The sequence below is a fragment of the Chiloscyllium punctatum genome, chromosome 1 (genome assembly GCF_047496795.1).
Source record: "Chiloscyllium punctatum isolate Juve2018m chromosome 1, sChiPun1.3, whole genome shotgun sequence".
NCBI lineage: Eukaryota > Metazoa > Chordata > Chondrichthyes > Orectolobiformes > Hemiscylliidae > Chiloscyllium > Chiloscyllium punctatum.
The window spans coordinates 179,442,572-179,461,142 of record NC_092739.1 but is presented as its reverse complement, the minus strand read 5'-3'; the positions used below and the strand labels follow the sequence as shown (position 1 = coordinate 179,461,142).

The following is an 18,571-nucleotide window of genomic DNA, read 5'->3' as shown; positions in this document are numbered from 1 at the left end:
TGTGTGTCTGGGGTGGGGGGTGTGAGTCTCTGTGAGAGAGTGTACATGTGTGTGTGTGTCTGGTGTGGGGGGTGTGAGTGTCTGTGAGAGATAGTGTATATGTGTGTGTGTGTGTCTGGGGTGGGGGGTGTGAGTGTTTGTGAGAGAGTGTACATGTGTGTGTGTGTCTGCGAGAGAGTATATATGTGTGTGTGTGTCTGGGGTAGGGGGTATGAGTGTCTGTGAGAGAGAGTGTATATGTGTGTGTGTGTGTGTGTCTGTGGTGGGGGATGTGAGTGTCTGTGAGAGAGTGTATATGTGTGTGTGTGTGTGTTTGTGTATGTGTGTGTGTGTGTGTGTGTGTCTGTGGTGGGGGATGTGAGTGTCTGTGAGAGAGAGTGTATACGTGTGTGTGTGTGTCTGCGAGAGAGTATATATGTGTGTGTGTGTCTGGGGTAGGGGGTATGAGTGTCTGTGAGAGAGAGTGTATATGTGTGTGTGTGTCTGGGGTGGGGGGTGTGTGTCTGTGAGAGAGTGTATATGTGTGTGTGTGTGTGTGTTTGTGTATGTGTGTGTGTGTGTGTCTGGGCTGGTGGAGGTGAGTGTCTGTGAGAGAGAGTATATATGTGTGTGTGTGTGTCTGGGGTGGGGGGTGTGAGTCTCTGTGAGAGAGTGTACATGTGTGTGTGTGTCTGGTGTGGGGGGTGTGAGTGTCTGTGAGAGATAGTGTATATGTGTGTGTGTGTGTCTGGGGTGGGGGGTGTGAGTGTTTGTGAGAGAGTGTACATGTGTGTGTGTGTCTGCGAGAGAGTGTATATGTGTGTGTGTGTGTGTTTGTGTATGTGTGTGTGTGTCTGGGCTGGTGGAGGTGAGTGTCTGTGAGAGAGAGTATATATGTGTGTGTGTGTGTCTGGGGTGAGGGGTGTGAGTCTCTGTGAGAGAGTGTACATGTGTATGTGTGTCTGGTGTGGGGGGTGTGAGTGTCTGTGAGAGATAGTGTATATGTGTGTGTGTGTGTCTGGGGTGGGGGGTGTGAGTGTTTGTGAGAGAGTGTACATGTGTGTGTGTGTCTGCGAGAGAGTATATATGTGTGTGTGTCTGGGGTAGGGGGTATGAGTGTCTGTGAAAGAGAGTGTATATGTGTGTGTGTGTCGGGGGTGGGGGGTGAGTCTGTGAGAGAGAGTGTATATGTGTGTGTTGTGTGTCTGGGTGGAGTGTGTGAGTGTCTGTGAGAGAGAGTGTATATGTGTGTGTGTCTCTGGGGTTGGGGGGTGTGAGTGTCTGTGAGAGTGATTGTATATGTGTGTGTGTGTCTGGGCTGGGTGGTGTGAGTGTCTGTGAGAGAGAGTGTACAAGTGTGTGTGTGTGTGTGTGTCTGTGGTGGGGGATGTGAGTGTCTGTGAGAGAGAGTGTATACGTGTGTGTGTGTGTGTCTGGGGTGGGGGGTGTGAGTCTCTGTGAGAGAGAGTGTATATGTGTGTGTGTGTCTGGTGTGGGGGGTGTGAGTGTCTGTGAGAGAGTGTATATGTGTGTGTGTGTGTCTGGGGTGGGGGGTGTGAGTGTCAGTGAGAGAGAGGGTGTATGTGTGTGTGTGTGTCTGGGGTGGGGGGGTGTGAGTCTCTGTGAGAGAGAGTGTATATGTGTGTGTGTGTGTCTGGGCTGGGGGGTGTGAGTGTTTGTGAGAGAGTGTACATGTGTGTGTGTGTGTGTGTTTGTGTATGTGTGTGTGTGTGTGTGTGTGTGTGTCTGGGCTGGTGGAGGTGAGTGTCTGTGAGAGAGAGTATATATATGTGTGTGTGTGTGTCTGGGGTGGGGGGTGTGAGTCTCTGTGAGAGAGTGTACATGTGTGTGTGTGTCTGGTGTGGGGGGTGTGAGTGTCTGTGAGAGATAGTGTATATGTGTGTGTGTGTGTCTGGGGTGGGGGGTGTGAGTGTTTGTGAGAGAGTGTACATGTGTGTGTGTGTCTGCGAGAGAGTATATATGTGTGTGTGTGTCTGGGGTAGGGGGTATGAGTGTCTGTGAGAGAGAGTGTATATGTGTGTGTGTGTGTGTGTCTGTGGTGGGGGATGTGAGTGTCTGTGAGAGAGTGTATATGTGTGTGTGTGTGTGTTTGTGTATGTGTGTGTGTGTGTGTGTGTGTCTGTGGTGGGGGATGTGAGTGTCTGTGAGAGAGAGTGTATACGTGTGTGTGTGTGTCTGCGAGAGAGTATATATGTGTGTGTGTGTCTGGGGTAGGGGGTATGAGTGTCTGTGAGAGAGAGTGTATATGTGTGTGTGTGTCTGGGGTGGGGGGTGTGTGTCTGTGAGAGAGTGTATATGTGTGTGTGTGTGTGTGTTTGTGTATGTGTGTGTGTGTGTGTCTGGGCTGGTGGAGGTGAGTGTCTGTGAGAGAGAGTATATATGTGTGTGTGTGTGTCTGGGGTGGGGGGTGTGAGTCTCTGTGAGAGAGTGTACATGTGTGTGTGTGTCTGGTGTGGGGGGTGTGAGTGTCTGTGAGAGATAGTGTATATGTGTGTGTGTGTGTCTGGGGTGGGGGGTGTGAGTGTTTGTGAGAGAGTGTACATGTGTGTGTGTGTCTGCGAGAGAGTATATATGTGTGTGTGTGTCTGGGGTAGGGGGTATGAGTGTCTGTGAGAGAGAGTGTATATGTGTGTGTGTGTCTGGGGTGGGGGGTGTGAGTGTCTGTGAGAGAGTGTATATGTGTGTGTGTGTGTGTTTGTGTATGTGTGTGTGTGTGTCTGTGGTGGGGGATGTGAGTGTCTGTGAGAGAGAGTGTATACGTGTGTGTGTGTGTGTGTCTGGGGTGGGGCGTATGAATGTCTGCGAGAAACAGTGTATATGTGTGTGTGTGTGTCTGGGGTGGGGGTGTGATTGTCTGTGAGAGAGAGAGTGAACGTGTGTGTGTGTCTGGGGTGGGGGGTGTGAGCCTCTGTGAGAGTGTGTATATGTGTGTGTGTGTGTGTCTGGGGTGGGGCGTGTGAGTGTCTGTGAGGGAGAGTGTATATGCGTGTGTGTGTGTGTGTCTGTGATGGGGGGTGTAAGTGTCTGTGAGAGAGAGTGTACGTGTGTGTGTGTGTCTGTGCTGGGTGGTGTGAGTGTCTGTGAGAGAGAGTGTACAAGTGTGTGTGTGTGTGTGTGTCTGTGGTGGGGGATGTGATTGTCTGTGAGAGACAGTGTATATGTGTGTGTCTGGGGTGGGGCGTATGAATGTCTGCGAGAAACAGTGTATATGTGTGTGTTGTGTGTCTGGGGTGGAGGGTGTGATTGTCTGTGAGAGAGAGTGAACGTGTGTGTGTGTGTCTGGGGTGGGGGGGTGTGAGTGTCTGTGAGACAGAGTGTATATCTGTGTGTGTGTCTGGGGTGGGGGGTGTGAGTCTCTGTGAGAGAGTGTATATGTGTGTGTGTGTGTGTGTGTGTGTGTCTGGGGTGGGGGGTGTGAGTGCCTTTGAGAGAGAGTGTATATGTGTGTGTGTGTCTGGGGTGGGGCGTGTGAGTGTCTGTGAGAGAGAGTGTATATGTGTGTGTGTGTCTGGGGTGGGGCGTGTGAGTGTCTGTGAGAGAGAGTGTTTATGTGTGTGTGTCTGGGTTGGGGTGTGTGAGTGTCTGTGAGAGTGAGTGTATATGTGTGTGTGTGTGTGTGTGTGTCCTGGCTGGGTGGTGTGAGTGTCTGTGAGACAGAGTGTATATCTGTGTGTGTGTGTGTCTGGGGTGGGGGGTGTGAGTGTCTGTGAGAGAGAGTGTATATGTGTGTGTGTGTGTCTGGGGTGGGGGGTGTGAGTGTCTGTGAGACAGAGTATATATCTGTGTGTGTGTGTCTGGGGTGGGGGGCGTGAATGTCTTTGAGAGAGAGTGTATATGTGTGTGTGTGTCTGGGGTGGGGGGTGTGAGTGTCTGTGAGAGAGAGTATATATGTGTGTGTGTGTCTGGGATGGGGTGTGTGAGTGTCTGTGAGAGAGAGTATATGTGTGTGTGTGTGTCTGGGGTGGGGGTGTGAGTGTCTGTGAGAGAGAGTGTATATGTGTGTGTGTGTCTGAGGTGGGGGGTGTGAGTTTCTGTGAGAGAGAGTGTATATATGTGTGTTGTGTGTCTGGGCTGAGTGGTGTGAGTGTCTGTGAGACAGAGTGTATATCTGTGTGTGTGTGTCTGGGGTAGGGGGCGTGAATGTCTGCGAGAAACAGTGTATATGTGTGTGTGTGTCTGTGGTGGGGGGTGTGAGTGTCTATGAGAGAGATTATACGTGTGTGTGTGTGTCTGGGGTGGGGGGGTGTGAGTGTCTGTGAGAGCGAGTGTACGTGTGTGTGTGTGTCTGGGGTGGGGCGTGTGAGTGTCTGTGAGAGCGAGTGTACGTGTGTGTGTGTGTCTGGGGTGGGGGGGTGAGTGTATGTGAGAGAAAGTCTATATGTTTGTGTGTGTGTGTGTCTGGGGTGTGAGGTGTGAGTGACTGTGAGACAGAGTGTACGTGTGTGTGTGTGTGTGTGTCTGGGGTGGGGGGTGTGAGTGTCTGTGAGAGAGAGTGTATACGTGTGTTTGTGTGTGTCTGGGGTGGGGGGGTGTGAGTGTCTGTGAGAGTGATTGTATATGTGTGTGTGTGTCTGGGCTGGGTGGTGTGAGTGTCTGTGAGAGAGAGTGTACAAGTGTGTGTGTGTGTGTGTCTGTGGTGGGGGATGTGAGTGTCTGTGAGAGAGAGTGTATATGTGTGTGTGTGTGTGTCTGGGGTGGGGCGTATGAATGTCTGCGAGAAACAGTGTATATGTGTGTGTGTGTGTGTCTGGGGTGGGGGTGTGATTGTCTGTGAGAGAGAGTGAACGTGTGTGTGTGTCTGGCGTGGGGGGTGTGAGCCTCTGTGAGAGTGTGTATATGTGTGTGTGTGTGTGTGTGTCTGGGGTGGGGCGTGTGAGTGTCTGTGAGGGAGAGTGTATATGCGTGTGTGTGTGTGTGTCTGTGATGGGGGGTGTAAGTGTCTGTGAGAGAGAGTGTACGTGTGTGTGTGTGTCTGTGCTGGGTGGTGTGAGTGTCTGTGAGAGAGAGTGTACAAGTGTGTGTGTGTGTGTGTGTGTCTGTGGTGGGGGATGTGATTGTCTGTGAGAGACAGTGTATATGTGTGTGTGTGTGTGTCTGGGGTGGGGCGTATGAATGTCTGCGAGAAACAGTGTATATGTGTGTGTTGTGTGTCTGGGGTGGAGGGTGTGATTGTCTGTGAGAGAGAGTGAACGTGTGTGTGTGTCTGGGGTGGGGGGTGTGAGTGTCTGTGAGACAGAGTGTATATCTGTGTGTGTGTCTGGGGTGGGGGGTGTGAGTCTCTGTGAGAGAGTGTATATGTGTGTGTGTGTGTGTGTGTGTGTGTGTGTGGCTGGGGTGGGGGATGTGAGTGCCTTTGAGAGAGAGTGTATATGTGTGTGTGTGTGTGGGGTGGGGCGTGTGAGTGTCTGTGAGAGAGAGTGTTTATGTGTGTGTGTCTGGGTTGGGGTGTGTGAGTGTCTGTGAGAGTGAGTGTATATGTGTGTGTGTGTGTGTGTGTCCTGGCTGGGTGGTGTGAGTGTCTGTGAGAGAGAGTGTACAAGTTTGTGTGTTATGTGTCTGGGGTGGGGGGTGTGAATGTCTGCGAGAAACAGTGTATATGTGTGTTGTGTGTCTGGGGTGGAGGGTGTGAGTGTCTTGTGAGACAGAGTGTATATGTGTGTGTGTCTCGGGTGGGGGGTGTGAGTGTCTGTGAGAGACAGTGTACGTGTGTGTGTGTCTGGGGTGGGGCGTGTGAGTGTCTGTGAGAGAGAGTGTATATGCGTGTGTGTGTGTGTGTCTGTGATGGGGGGTGTAAGTGTCTGTGAGAGAGTGTACGTGTGCGTGTGTGTCTGTGCTGGGGGGTGTGAGTGTCTGTGAGAGAGAGTGTATATCTCTGTGTGTGTATCTGGGGTGGGGGGGTGTGAGTGTCTGTGAGAGAGAGTGTATATGTCTTTGTGTGTATCTGGGGTGGGGGGTGTGACTCTCTGTGAGAGAGAGTGTACGTGTGTGTGTGTCTGGGGTGGGGCGTGTGAGTCTCTGTGAGAGAGAGTGTATATGTGTGTGTTGTGTGTCTGGGGTGGAGGGTGTGAGTGTCTGTGAGGCACAGTGTACATGTGTGTGTGTGTCTGGGGTGGGGGGTGTCAGTGTCTGTGAGAGAGAGTGTATATATGTGTGTGTGTGTCTGGGGTGGGGTGTGTGAGTGTCTGTGAGAGAGAGTATATATGTGTGTGTGTGTCTGGGGTGGAGGGTGTGAGTGTCTGTGAGAGAGAGTGTATATATGTGTGTGTGTGTCTGGGGTGGGGTGTGTGAGTGTCTGTGAGAGAGAGTGTATATGTGTGTGTGTGTCTGGGGTGGGGGGTGTGAGTGTCTATGAGAGAGAGTGTACGTGTGTGTGTGTGTCTGGGGTGGGGGGGTGAGTGTATGTGAGAGATAGTGTATATGTGTGTGTGTGTGTCTGGGGTGGGGGGTGTGAGTGTCTGTGAGACAGAGTGTACGTGTGTGTGTGTGTGTCTGGGGTGGGGGGTGTGAGTGTCTGTGAGAGATAGTGTATATGTGTGTGTGTGTGTCTGGGGTGGGGGGTGTGAGTGTCTGTGAGAGAGAGTGTATACGTGTGTTTGTGTGTGTCTGGGGTAGGGGGGTGTGAGTGTCTGTGAGAGAGAGTGTATATGTGTGTGTGTGTGTCTGGGGTGGGGGTGTGAGCGTCTGTGAGAGAGAGTGTATATGTGTGTGTGTCTAGGGTGGGAGGTGTGAGTCTCTGTGAGAGAGTGTATATGTGTGTGTGTGTCTGGGGTGGGGGGTGAGTCTGTGAGAGAGAGTGTATATGTGTGTGTGTGTGTCTGGGGTCGGGGGTGTGAGTGCCTGTGAGAGAGAGTGTATATGTGTGTGTGTGTGTGTGTCTGGGGTGGGGGGTGAGTCTGTGAGAGAGAGTGTATGTGTGTGTGTGTCTGGGGTGGGTGGTGTGAGTGTCTGTGAGAGAGAGTGTACAAGTGTGTGTGTTATGTGTCTGGGGTGGGGGGTGTGAGTGTCTGTGAGAGAGAATGTATATGTGTGTGTGTGTCTGGGGTGGGGGGTGTGAGTGTCTGTGAGAGAGAGTGTATATGTGTGTGTGTGTGTCTGGGGTGGAGGGTGTGAGTGTCTGTGAGACAGAGTGTACGTATGTGTGTGTCTGGGGTGGGGGGTGTGAGCCTCTGTGAGAGTGTGTATATGTGTGTGTGTGTGTGTCTGGGGTGGGGCGTGTGAGTGTCTGTGAGAGAGAGTGTACGTGTGTGTGTGTGTCTGGGGTGGGGTGTGTGAGTGTCTGTGAGAGAGAGTGTATATGTGTGTGTGTGTCTGGGGTCGAGGGTGTGAGTGTCTGTGGGAGAGATTGTATATGTGTGTGTGTGTGTCTGGGGTTGGGGGGTGTGAGTGTCTGTGAGAGTGATTGTATATGTGTGTGTGTCTGGGGTGGGGGGTGTGAGTGTCTGTGAGAGAGAGTGTATATATGTGTGTGTGTGTGTGTCTGGGGTGGGGCGTGTGAGTCTCTGTGAGAGAGAGTGTATATGTGTGTGTGTGTGTCTGGGGTGGGGTGTGTGAGTGTCTGTGAGAGAGAGTGTACGTGTGTGTGTGTCTGTGGTGCGGGGTGTGAGTGTCTGTGAGAGAGATTGTATATGTGTGTGTGTGTCTGGGGTGTGGGGTGTGAATGTCTGCGAGAAACAGTGTATATGTGTGTGTGTGTCTGGGGTGGGGGGTGTGAGTGTCTGTGAGAGAGAGTGTACGTGTGTGTGTGTGTCTGTGCTGGGGGTTGTGAGTGTCTGTGAGAGTGAGTGTATATGTGTGTGTGTGTCTTGGCTGGGTGGTGTGAGTGTCTGTGAGAGCGAGTGTATATGTGTGTGTGTGTCTGGGCTGGGTGGTGTGAGTGTCTGTGAGACAGAGTGTACGTGTGTGTGTGTGTCTGCGGTGGAGGGTGTGAGTGTCTGTGAGAGAGATTGTATATGTGTGTGTGTGTGTCTGGGCTGGTTGGTTTGAGTGTCTGTGAGAGTGAGTGTATATGTGTGTGTGTGTCTGGGTGGGGGGTGTGAGTGTCTGTGAGAAAGAGTGTATATGTGTGTGTGTCTCTGGGGTTGGGGGGTGTGAGTGTCTGTGAGAGTGATTGTATATGTGTGTGTGTGTCCTGGGCTGGGTGGTGTGAGTGTCTGTGAGAGAGAGTGTACAAGTGTGTGTGTGTCTGGGGTGGGGGGTGTGATTGTCTGTGAGAGAGAGTGTATATGTGTGTGTGTGTGTCTGGGGTGGGGCGTATGAATGTCTGCGAGAAACAGTGTATATGTGTGTGTGTGTGTGTCTGGGGTGGGGCGTGTGAGTGTCCTGTGAGGGAGAGTGTATATGCGTGTGTGTGTGTGTGTCTGTGATGGGGGGTGTAAGTGTCTGTGAGAGAGAGTGTACGTGTGTGTGTGTGTCTGTGCTGGGTGGTGTGAGTGTCTGTGAGAGAGAGTGTACAAGTGTGTGTGTGTGTGTGTGTGTCCTGTGGTGGGGGATGTGATTGTCTGTGAGAGACAGTGTATATGTGTGTGTTGTGTGTCTGGGGGTGGAAGGTGTGATTGTCTGTGAGAGAGAGTGAACGTGTGTGTGTGTGTCTGGGGTGGGGGGGGTGTGAGTGTCTGTGAGACAGAGTGTATATGTGTGTGTGTGTGTGTGTGTGTCTGGGGTGGGAGCGTGAGTGCCTTTGAGAGAGAGTGTATATGTGTGTGTGTGTCTGGGGTGGGGCGTGTGAGTGTCTGTGAGAGAGAGTGTTTATGTGTGTGTGTCTGGGTTGGGGTGTGTGAGTGTCTGTGAGAGTGAGTGTATATGTGTGTGTGTGTGTGTGTGTCCTGGCTGGGTGGTGTGAGTGTCTGTGAGACAGAGTGTATATCTGTGTGTGTATGTGTCTGGGGTGGGGGGTGTGAGTGTCTGTGAGAGAGAGTGTATATGTGTGTGTGTGTGTCTGGGGTGGGGGGTGTGAGTGTCTGTGAGACAGAGTGTATATCTGTGTGTGTGTATCTGGGGTGGGGGCGTGAATGTCTGTGAGAGAGAGTGTATATGTGTGTGTGTGTGTCTGGGGTGGGGGGGTGTGAGTGTCTGTGAGAGAGAGTATATATGTGTGTGTGTGTCTGGGGTGGGGTGTGTGAGTGTCTGTGAGAGAGAGTGTATATATGTGTGTTGTGTGTCTGGGCTGAGTGGTGTGAGTGTCTGTGAGACAGAGTGTATATCTGTGTGTGTGTGTCTGGGGTAGGGGGCGTGAATGTCTGCGAGAAACAGTGTATATGTGTGTGTGTGTCTGTGGTGGGGGGTGTGAGTGTCTATGAGAGAGAGTGTACATGTGTGTGTGTGTCTGGGGTGGGGGGGTGTGAGTGTCTGTGAGAGAGAGTGTACAAGTGTGTGTGTGTGTGTGTCTGTGGTGGGGGATGTGAGTGTCTGTGAGAGAGAGTGTATACGTGTGTTTGTGTGTGTCTGGGGTGGGGGGGTGTGAGTGTCTGTGAGAGTGATTGTATATGTGTGTGTGTGTCTGGGCTGGGTGGTGTGAGTGTCTGTGAGAGAGAGTGTACAAGTGTGTGTGTGTGTGTGTCTGTGGTGGGGGATGTGAGTGTCTGTGAGAGAGAGTGTATATGTGTGTGTGTGTGTCTGGGGTGGGGCGTATGAATGTCTGCGAGAAACAGTGTATATGTGTGTGTGTGTGTGTCTGGGGTGGGGGTGTGATTGTCTGTGAGAGAGAGTGAACGTGTGTGTGTGTCTGGCGTGGGGGGTGTGAGCCTCTGTGAGAGTGTGTATATGTGTGTGTGTGTGTGTGTGTCTGTGATGGGGGGTGTAAGTGTCTGTGAGAGAGAGTGTACGTGTGTGTGTGTGTCTGTGCTGGGTGGTGTGAGTGTCTGTGAGAGAGAGTGTACAAGTGTGTGTGTGTGTGTGTGTGTCTGTGGTGGGGGATGTGATTGTCTGTGAGAGACATTGTATATGTGTGTGTGTGTGTCTGGGGTGGGGCGCATGAATGTCTGCGAGAAACAGTGTATATGTGTGTGTTGTGTGTCTGGGGTGGAGGGTGTGATTGTCTGTGAGAGAGAGTGAACGTGTGTGTGTGTCTGGGGTGGGGGGTGTGAGTGTCTGTGAGACAGAGTGTATATCTGTGTGTGTGTCTGGGGTGGGGGGTGTGAGTCTCTGTGAGAGAGTGTATATGTGTGTGTGTGTGTGTGGCTGGGGTGGGGGGTGTGAGTGCCTTTGAGAGAGAGTGTATATGTGTGTGTGTGTCTGGGGTGGGGCGTGTGAGTGTCTGTGAGAGAGAGTGTTTATGTGTGTGTGTCTGGGTTGGGGTGTGTGAGTGTCTGTGAGAGTGAGTGTATATGTGTGTGTGTGTGTGTCCTGGCTGGGTGGTGTGAGTGTCTGTGAGAGAGAGTGTACAAGTTTGTTTGTTATGTGTCTGGGGTGGGGGGTGTGAATGTCTGCGAGAAACAGTGTATATGTGTGTTGTGTGTCTGGGGTGGAGGGTGTGAGTGTCTTGTGAGACAGAGTGTATATGTGTGTGTGTCTCGGGTGGGGGGTGTGAGTGTCTGTGAGAGACAGTGTACGTGTGTGTGTGTCTGGGGTGGGGCGTGTGAGTGTCTGTGAGAGAGAGTGTATATGCGTGTGTGTGTGTGTGTCTGTGATGGGGGGTGTAAGTGTCTGTGAGAGAGAGTGTATATGTCTGTGTGTGTATCTGGGGTGGGGGGTGTGACTGTCTGTGAGAGAGAGTGTACGTGTGTGTGTGTCTGGGGTGGGGCGTGTGAGTCTCTGTGAGAGAGTGTATATGTGTGTGTTGTGTGTCTGGGGTGGAGGGTGTGAGTGTCTGTGAGGCAGAGTGTACATGTGTGTGTGTGTCTGGGGTGGGGGGTGTCAGTGTCTGTGAGAGAGAGTGTATATATGTGTGTGTGTGTCTGGGGTGGGGGGTGTGAGTGTCTGTGAGAGAGAGTGTATATGCGTGTGTGTGTGTGTGTCTGTGATGGGGGGTGTAAGTGTCTGTGAGAGAGTGTACGTGTGCGTGTGTGTCTGTGCTGGGGGGTGTGAGTGTCTGTGAGAGTGAGTGTATATGTGTGTGTGTGTCTGGGGTGGGGGGTGTGAGTGTCTGTGAGAGAGAGTGTATATCTCTGTGTGTGTATCTGGGGTGGGGGGTGTGAGTCTCTGTGAGAGAGAGTGTATATGTCTGTGTGTGTATCTGGGGTGGGGGGTGTGACTGTCTGTGAGAGAGAGTGTACGTGTGTGTGTGTCTGGGGTGGGGCGTGTGAGTCTCTGTGAGAGAGTGTATATGTGTGTGTTGTGTGTCTGGGGTGGAGGGTGTGAGTGTCTGTGAGGCAGAGTGTACATGTGTGTGTGTGTCTGGGGTGGGGGGTGTCAGTGTCTGTGAGAGAGAGTGTATATATGTGTGTGTGTGTCTGGGGTGGGGGGTGTGAGTGTCTGTGAGAGAGAGTGTGTATGTGTGTGTGTGTGTGTCTGGGGTGGGGGGTGTGAGTCTCTGTGAGAGAGAGTGTATATGTGTGTGTGTGTCTGGGGTGGGGGTGTGAGTGTCTGTGAGAGAGAGTGTATATGTGTGTGTGTCTGGGTTGGGGTGTGTGAGTGTCTGTGAGAGAGAGTGTTTATGTGTGTGTGTGTGTCTGGGGTGAAGCGTGTGAGTGTCTGTGAGAGAGTGTTTATGTGTGTGTGTCTGGGGTGGGGTGTGTGAGTGTCTGTGAGTGTGAGTGTATATGTGTGTGTGTGTGTGTGTGTGTGTGTCTGGGCTGGGTGGTGTGAGTGTCTGTGAGAGAGAGTGAACAAGTGTGTGTGTGTCTGGGGTGGGGGGTGTGAGTGTCTGTGAGAGAGAGTGTACGTGTGTGTGTGTCTGGGGTGGGGGGTGTGTCTGTGAGAGAGAGTGTATATGTGTGTGTTGTGTGTCTGGGGTGGAGGGTGTGAGTGTCTGTGAGACAGAGTGTATATCTGTGTGTGTGTCTGGGGTGGTGGGTGTGTGTGCCTGTGAGAGAGAGAGTATATGTGTGTGTGTGTCAGGGGTGGGGAGTGTGATTGCCTGTGAGAGAGAGAGTGAACGTGTGTGTGTGTCTGAGGTGGGGGGTGTGAGCCTCTGTGAGAGTGTGTATATGTGTGTGTGTGTATGTGTCTGGAGTGGGGCGTGTGAGTGTCTGTGAGAGAGAGTGTATATGCGTGTGTGTGTGTCTGTGATGGGGGGTGTAAGTATCTATGAGAGAGAGTGTACGTGTGTGTATGTGTCTGTGCTGGGGGGTGTGAGTGTCTGTGAGAGTGAGTGTATATGTGTGTGTGTGTCTAGGCTAGGTGGTGTGAGTGTCTGTGAGACAGAGTGTATATGTGTGTGTGTGTCTGGGGTGGGGGGTGTAAGTGTCTGTGAGAGAGAGTGCACGTGTGTGTGTGTCTGGGGTGGTGTGAGTGTCTGTAAGAGAGAGTGTACAAGTTTGTGTTTTATGTGTCTGGGGTGGGGGGGTGTGAGTGTCTGTGAGAGTGATTGTATATGTGTGTGTGTGTCTGGGCTGGGTGGTGTGAGTGTCTGTGAGAGAGAGTGTACAAGTGTGTGTGTGTGTGTGTGTGTGTCTGTGGTGGGGGATGTGAGTGTCTGTGAGAGAGAGTGTATATATGAGTGTGTGTGTGTGTGTCTGGGGTGGGGCGTGTGAGTGTCTGTGAGGGTGAGTGTATATGTGTGTGTGTGTGTCTGGGGTGGGGCGTGTGAGTGTCTGTGAGAGTGAGTGTATATGTGTGTGTGTGTGTGTCTGGGCTGGGTGGTGTGAGTGTCTGTGAGAGAGAGTGTACAAGTGTGTATGTTATGTGTCTGGGGTGGGGGGATGTGAATATCTGTGAGAGAGAGTGTGCATGTGTGTGTGTCTGTGGTGGGGGCTGTGAGTGTCTGTGAGAGTGAGTGTATATGTGTGTGTGTGTCTGGGGTGGAGGGTGTGAGTGTCTGTGAGAGAGATTGTATATGTGTGTGTGTGTCTGGGGTGCGGGGTGTGAGTGTCTGTGAGAGAGAGTGTACGTGTGTGTGTGTCTGGGGTGGGGGGTGTGTCTGTGAGAGAGAGTGTATACGTGTGTGTTGTGTGTCTGGGGTAGGGGGTGTGAGTGTCTGTGAGACAGAGTGTATATGTGTGTGTGTGTCTGGGGTGGGGGGTGTGAGTCTCTGTGAGAGAGTGTATATGTGTGTGTGTGTGTCTGGGGTGGAGGGTGTGAGTGTCTTTGAGAGAGTGTATATGTGTGTGTGTGTCTGGGGTGGGGGATGTGAGTGTCTGTGAGAGAGTGTACATGTGTGTGTGTGTCTGCGAGAGAGTGTATATGTGTTTGTGTCTTGGGTGGGGCGTGTGAGCGTCTGTGAGAGAGAGTGTGTGTGTGTGTGTGTGTGTGTGTGTCTGGGGTGGGGCGTGTGAATGTCTGCGAGAAACAGTGTATATATGTGTGTGTGTCTGGGGTGGGGGGTGTGTCTGTGAGGGAGAGTTATATGTGTGTGTTGTGTGTCTGGGGTGGAGGGTGTGAGTGTCTGTGAGAGAGAGTGTATATGTGTGTGTGTGTCTGGGGTGGGGGTGTGAGTGTCTGTGAGAGAGTGTATATGTGTGTGTGTGTCTGGGGTGGGGGGTGTGAGTGTCTGTGAGGGAGAGTTATATGTGTGTGTGTGTGTCTGAGGTGGGGGGTGTGTGTGTCTGTGAGAGAGAGTGTACGTGTGTGTGTGTTTCTGGGGTGGGGGGTGTGATTGTCTGTGAGAGAGAGTGTGCGTGTGTGTGTGTTTCTGGGGTGGGGGGGTGTGAGTGTCTGTGAGAGAGAGTGTATATGTGTGTGTGTGTGTGTCTGAGGTGGGGGGTGTGTGTGTCTGTGAGAGAGAGTGTACGTGTGTGTGTATGTCTGGGGTGGGGGGTGTGATTGTCTGTGAGAGAGAGTGTGCGTGTGTGTGTGTGTGTGTCTGGGGTGGGGGGGTGTGAGTGTCTGTGAGAGAGAGTGTATATCTGTGTGTATGTCTGGGGTGGGGGGTGTGAGTGTCTGTGAGAGAGAGTGTATATGTGTGTGTATATCTGGGGTGGGGGGTGTGATTGTGAGAGAGAGTGTGCGTGTGTGTGTGTGTCTGGGGTGGGGGGGGTGTGAGTGTCTGTGAGAGAGAGTGTATATGTGTGTGTGTGTCTGGGGTGGGGAGTGTGAGTGTCTGTGAGAGAGAGTGTATATGTGTGTGTATGTCTGGGGTGGGGGGTGTGAGTGTCTGTGAGAGAGAGTGTGCGTGTGTGTGTGTGTTTCTGGGGTGGGGGGTGTGTTTGTCTGTGAGCGAGAGTGCGTGTGTGTGTGTGTGTCTGGGGTGGGGGGTGTGAGTGTCTGTGAGAGCGAGTGTACATGTGTGTGTGTGTGTGTGTGTGTGTGTGGGGTGGGGGAGTTTGAGTGTCTGTGAGAGAGAGTGTATATATGTGTGTGTGTCTGGGGTGGGGAGAGTGAGTGTCTGTGTGAGAGAGTGTATATGAGTGTGTGTGTCTGGGGTGGGGGGTGTGATTGTCTGTGTGAGAGAGTGTATATGTGTGTGTGTGTCTGGGGTGTGAGGTGTGATTGTCTGTGAGAGAGAGTGTATATGTGTGTGTGTGTCTGGGGTGGGGGGTGTGAGTGTCTGTGAGAAAGAGTGTATATGTGTGTGTGTGTCTGGGGTGGGGGGTGTGAGTGTCTGTGAGAGAGAGTGTACATGTGTGTGTGTGTGTCTGGGGTGGGGGGTGTGAGTGTCTGTGAGAAAGAGTGTACATATGTGTGTGTGTGTGTCTGGGGTGGGGGGTGTGAGTGTCTGTGAGAAAGAGTGTACATGTGTGTGTGTGTGTCTGGGGTGGGGGGTGTGAGTGTCTGTGAGAGAGAGTGTATATGTGTGTGTGTGTCTGGGGTGGGGGGGGTGAGTGTCTGTGAGAGAGAGTGTACATGTGTGTGTGTGTGTCTGGGGTGGGGGGTGTGAGTGTCTGTGAGAAAGAGTGTACATATGTGTGTGTGTGTGTCTGGGGTGGGGGGTGTGAGTGTCTGTGAGAAAGAGTGTACATGTGTGTGTGTGTGTCTGGGGTGGGGGGTGTGAGTGTCTGTGAGAGAGAGTGTATATGTGTGTGTGTGTCTGGGGTGGGGGGTGTGAGTGTCTGTGAGAGAGAGTGTACATGTGTGTGTGTGTGTCTGGGGTGGGGGGTGTGAGTGTCTGTGAGAAAGAGTGTACATATGTGTGTGTGTGTGTCTGGGGTGGGGGGTGTGAGTGTCTGTGAGAGAGAGTGTACATGTGTGTGTGTGTGTCTGGGGTGGGGGGTGTGAGTGTCTGTGAGAAAGAGTGTACATATGTGTGTGTGTGTGTCTGGGTTGGGGGGTGTGAGTGTCTGTGAGAAAGAGTGTACATGTGTGTGTGTGTGTCTGGGGTGGGGGGTGTGAGTGTCTGTGAGAGAGAGTGTACATGTGTGTGTGTGTGTCTGGGGTGGGGGGTGTGAGTGTCTGTGAGAAAGAGTGTACATATGTGTGTGTGTGTGTCTGGGGTGGGGGGTGTGAGTGTCTGTGAGAAAGAGTGTACCGTGTGTGTGTGTGTGACTGTGAAGGGGTCCAGCTGATCCGACCAATGAACACACCCATGAACTAAACACATTGATAAGAACTTTCGATCCAGTCCTTCAGGGTTCCCTACGAGCCCTCTCATCCCACATACTTCTCGTGTAGGCGACCTCTACTGTCTTCCGACAATACACAAATCCAACCCACCAGGATGTCCCATCGTACCAGGCAATGGGACTCTGTGTGACAATCTCTCTGGCTGTGTTGAAGGCATTTTGAATCCCATTGTTCAGGGGAGCCCCAGCTTCTGTCGTGACACTACGGGTTTCTTACAGAAACTCAGCACCTACGAACCAGTCGAACCTGGAACGTTCCTCGTCCCCATGGACGTGTCAGCTATCTACACCAGCATCCCCCACAATGAGAGGGGAAACAAACTGACCACAGTGCCTTGGTACAGGGAGGGGAAGGAACAGCAGTGTAGTATTGGGAGGGGACAGTAGAATAAGGGGGCTAGGAAATGGGAACAGGAACAGGTAATCTACAACATCGAGTCTGCTATTCCATCTCACACTATCATCTCTGATCGAACAATTCACTTTTATCCACACAAGGCATGTAAGCCTTCACACCACTGATGTTAAACAAAACTTCAACCTCCACCTGAGACATTGTTATGGCACAGGGTAAACCCTCCTGCTCAATTTAAAAACAGCAACACAGAAAAGACTTATCCCACGCAGAAATCTGTAAATATCGAATGGCCAAGAATGATTTAAAGTAAAAATTAACAAGTATAACAGAGAATAATTAACTAACCACTATTTACAATTTCTTTCTCCAACCTATCTCTTACCTTCTAATACTAGTCCGATAAAACTCCCAATTAAAATTTACAAAAAACAACACTTCTTATCTCAAAACCACGCAGCTGTAGGTTTTTGTCTTTGGATCTTCTTGTGTCTTCTTTTCTCCTTGTTAGGAATTTTTGCGTTCCAGGTTACTGATCGAAAAGGTACTTCTAAGAGAGTTATTTTCAAGCGGTCTTTAAAACGTTCTAAGAATGTAAGCGGATTGTGATCCGTGTACACAATCATCTCTGACACCTTGTTCGTGACATACACATTAAGTTGCAGTAAGGCCAGGACCAAACTCAATAATTCCTTTTCGATTGTGGAGTATTCCCTCTGGTGGACATTGATCTTCTTCGAAAAGTAACCAGCTGGCAGTTCAGTCCCATCCTCACCTTCCTGGAGGAGTACAGCTCCAACTCCTATGTCACGACCATCAATGGCGACTTTAAAAGGTTTTGAAAAGTTTGGTGTCGCTAAAACTGGTTTGGTGGTTAATATTGATTTCAAATGTTGGAATGCTTCCTGGCATGGTTCTGTCCACCGAAACATTGTGTTCTTCTTCAGCAAATCGGGTAATGGTGCCATTACACTGCTGAAGGTTGGAACAAACTTCCGAGAGAATCTGCTGAGTCCTAAGAAAGGAAGCACCTCTTTCTTTGAGGTTGGTTGTGGAAATTCCTCAATGGCCTTCATTTTTGCATTCCATGGGGTCAACCTTCCATAACTGATGTTATGTCCCAAGTACATCACCTCGGCTTTCACAAATTCCATTTTATTTAAATTTATCACCAGTTTTGCTTCTCATAGTTTTCCAAAGATCTCTGCTAACTGTACCAAATGATCTTTCCAGGACTTATTAAAGATCACTACGTTGTCTGAATAGACACAGTTTGTATAGTACAGTTTGATAACCCAGCCACAGCTGTGTTCATGAGTCTTTGGAATGTGGCAGGTGCATTGTTCTTTCCAGAGGGCATCACTTTAAACCCCATTTGGGGTTTCAAACTCAGACATTTCTTTCACCGTCCCTGATACAGGTACCTGCCAGTAACCACACATTAATGCCAACTTGGTGATGGAACTGACTTGTCCAACTTTCTCGATACAGTCCTCCCATCGAGGAGTTGGATATGAGTCTGATTTTGTAACAGCGTTGACCTTCCAATACTCCACACAGAATTGTTGAGTCCCATCTGGTTTGGGAACTAAGACAATCAGTGAACTCCACTCACTCTGGTTTGGTTCGACAATGTCCTCGTTGAGCATGGCCTTCACTTCCATCTGGACCTGTCTGGCTTTGAAAGGATTAAGCCGACAGGGGTGTTGTTTCATTGGAGCAGTATTCTCTACACCTACTTCATGTACAATAGCATTACTCCTCCCCATCTGATCCTTACATATGTCCTTATACTGCAGTAACAAACCTTTCCACTGCACTGTATGCTCCTGAGACAGATAGCTTACTAACCTATCCCACTCCTCAAGGACTTCTTCATTTTTTAAAATCTATTTTGAGGCACATCAAAATCCACATCATCTGGAATTTATTCCTCACTCCGCAGGGCAGGAACTAGCACCTGTTTCTCCAGTTCTTTCTCTCCAATATAATACGGTTTCAACATGTTCACGTGATGTACCTGTAAAAGGTTTTCCTATCTGGCATCTTTACTAAATAGTTCACCTGACTCTATACATTTTCTCAATTTGATAGGGACCACTAAACCTGCCTTTGAAGGGATTTCCTATCATTGGTAATAGTACTAACATGTTATTCCCTCAGGAAAACGTCCGAGTCCCAGAGTTTTTGTCTGTCACCTGCTTCATTCTACAGTGTGCCCTTTTTAGGTGCTGTTTAGCTAACTCACCTACTCAATTTAATCTCTCCTTCACCTCCAATACCTAATCTAAGTGTGAGATCTCCAGCTTTGGTCCTGTCAATTTTTTCTTTAATTAATTTCAAAGGGTCTCTCACTTCATGCCTGAATATTAACTCGGAGTAAACTGAGTAGATTCATTTGGGGCATCTCTAACGGTAAACAATACGAATGGGGTATCTTTATCCCAGTTATTCAGGTAATCCTGACAGTACGCTCTCAGCATGGTCTTCAGGGACTGATGTCACCTTTCTAAAGCTCCCTGGGATTCAGGATGATGCCCACTGGATTTAAAGTGCTGTATACCTAAGCTATCCATAACCCCCTTAAACAGTCTAGCAGTAAAATCTGACCCTTGGTCTGACT

General features: G+C 50.7%; 1 protein-coding gene across 1 annotated transcript in view; it reads left to right on the top strand.

Annotated features, from left to right (window-relative positions):
- LOC140480882 (disintegrin and metalloproteinase domain-containing protein 12-like) overlaps positions 1–18,571 on the top strand; it is a 259,186-nt gene that overhangs the window by 227,255 nt on the left and 13,360 nt on the right. Inside the window, exon 20 of the mRNA XM_072576436.1 lies at positions 16,460–16,542. Coding sequence (XP_072432537.1) covers positions 16,460–16,542 — 83 coding nt within the window. The remainder of the gene's footprint in view (positions 1–16,459; positions 16,543–18,571) is intronic.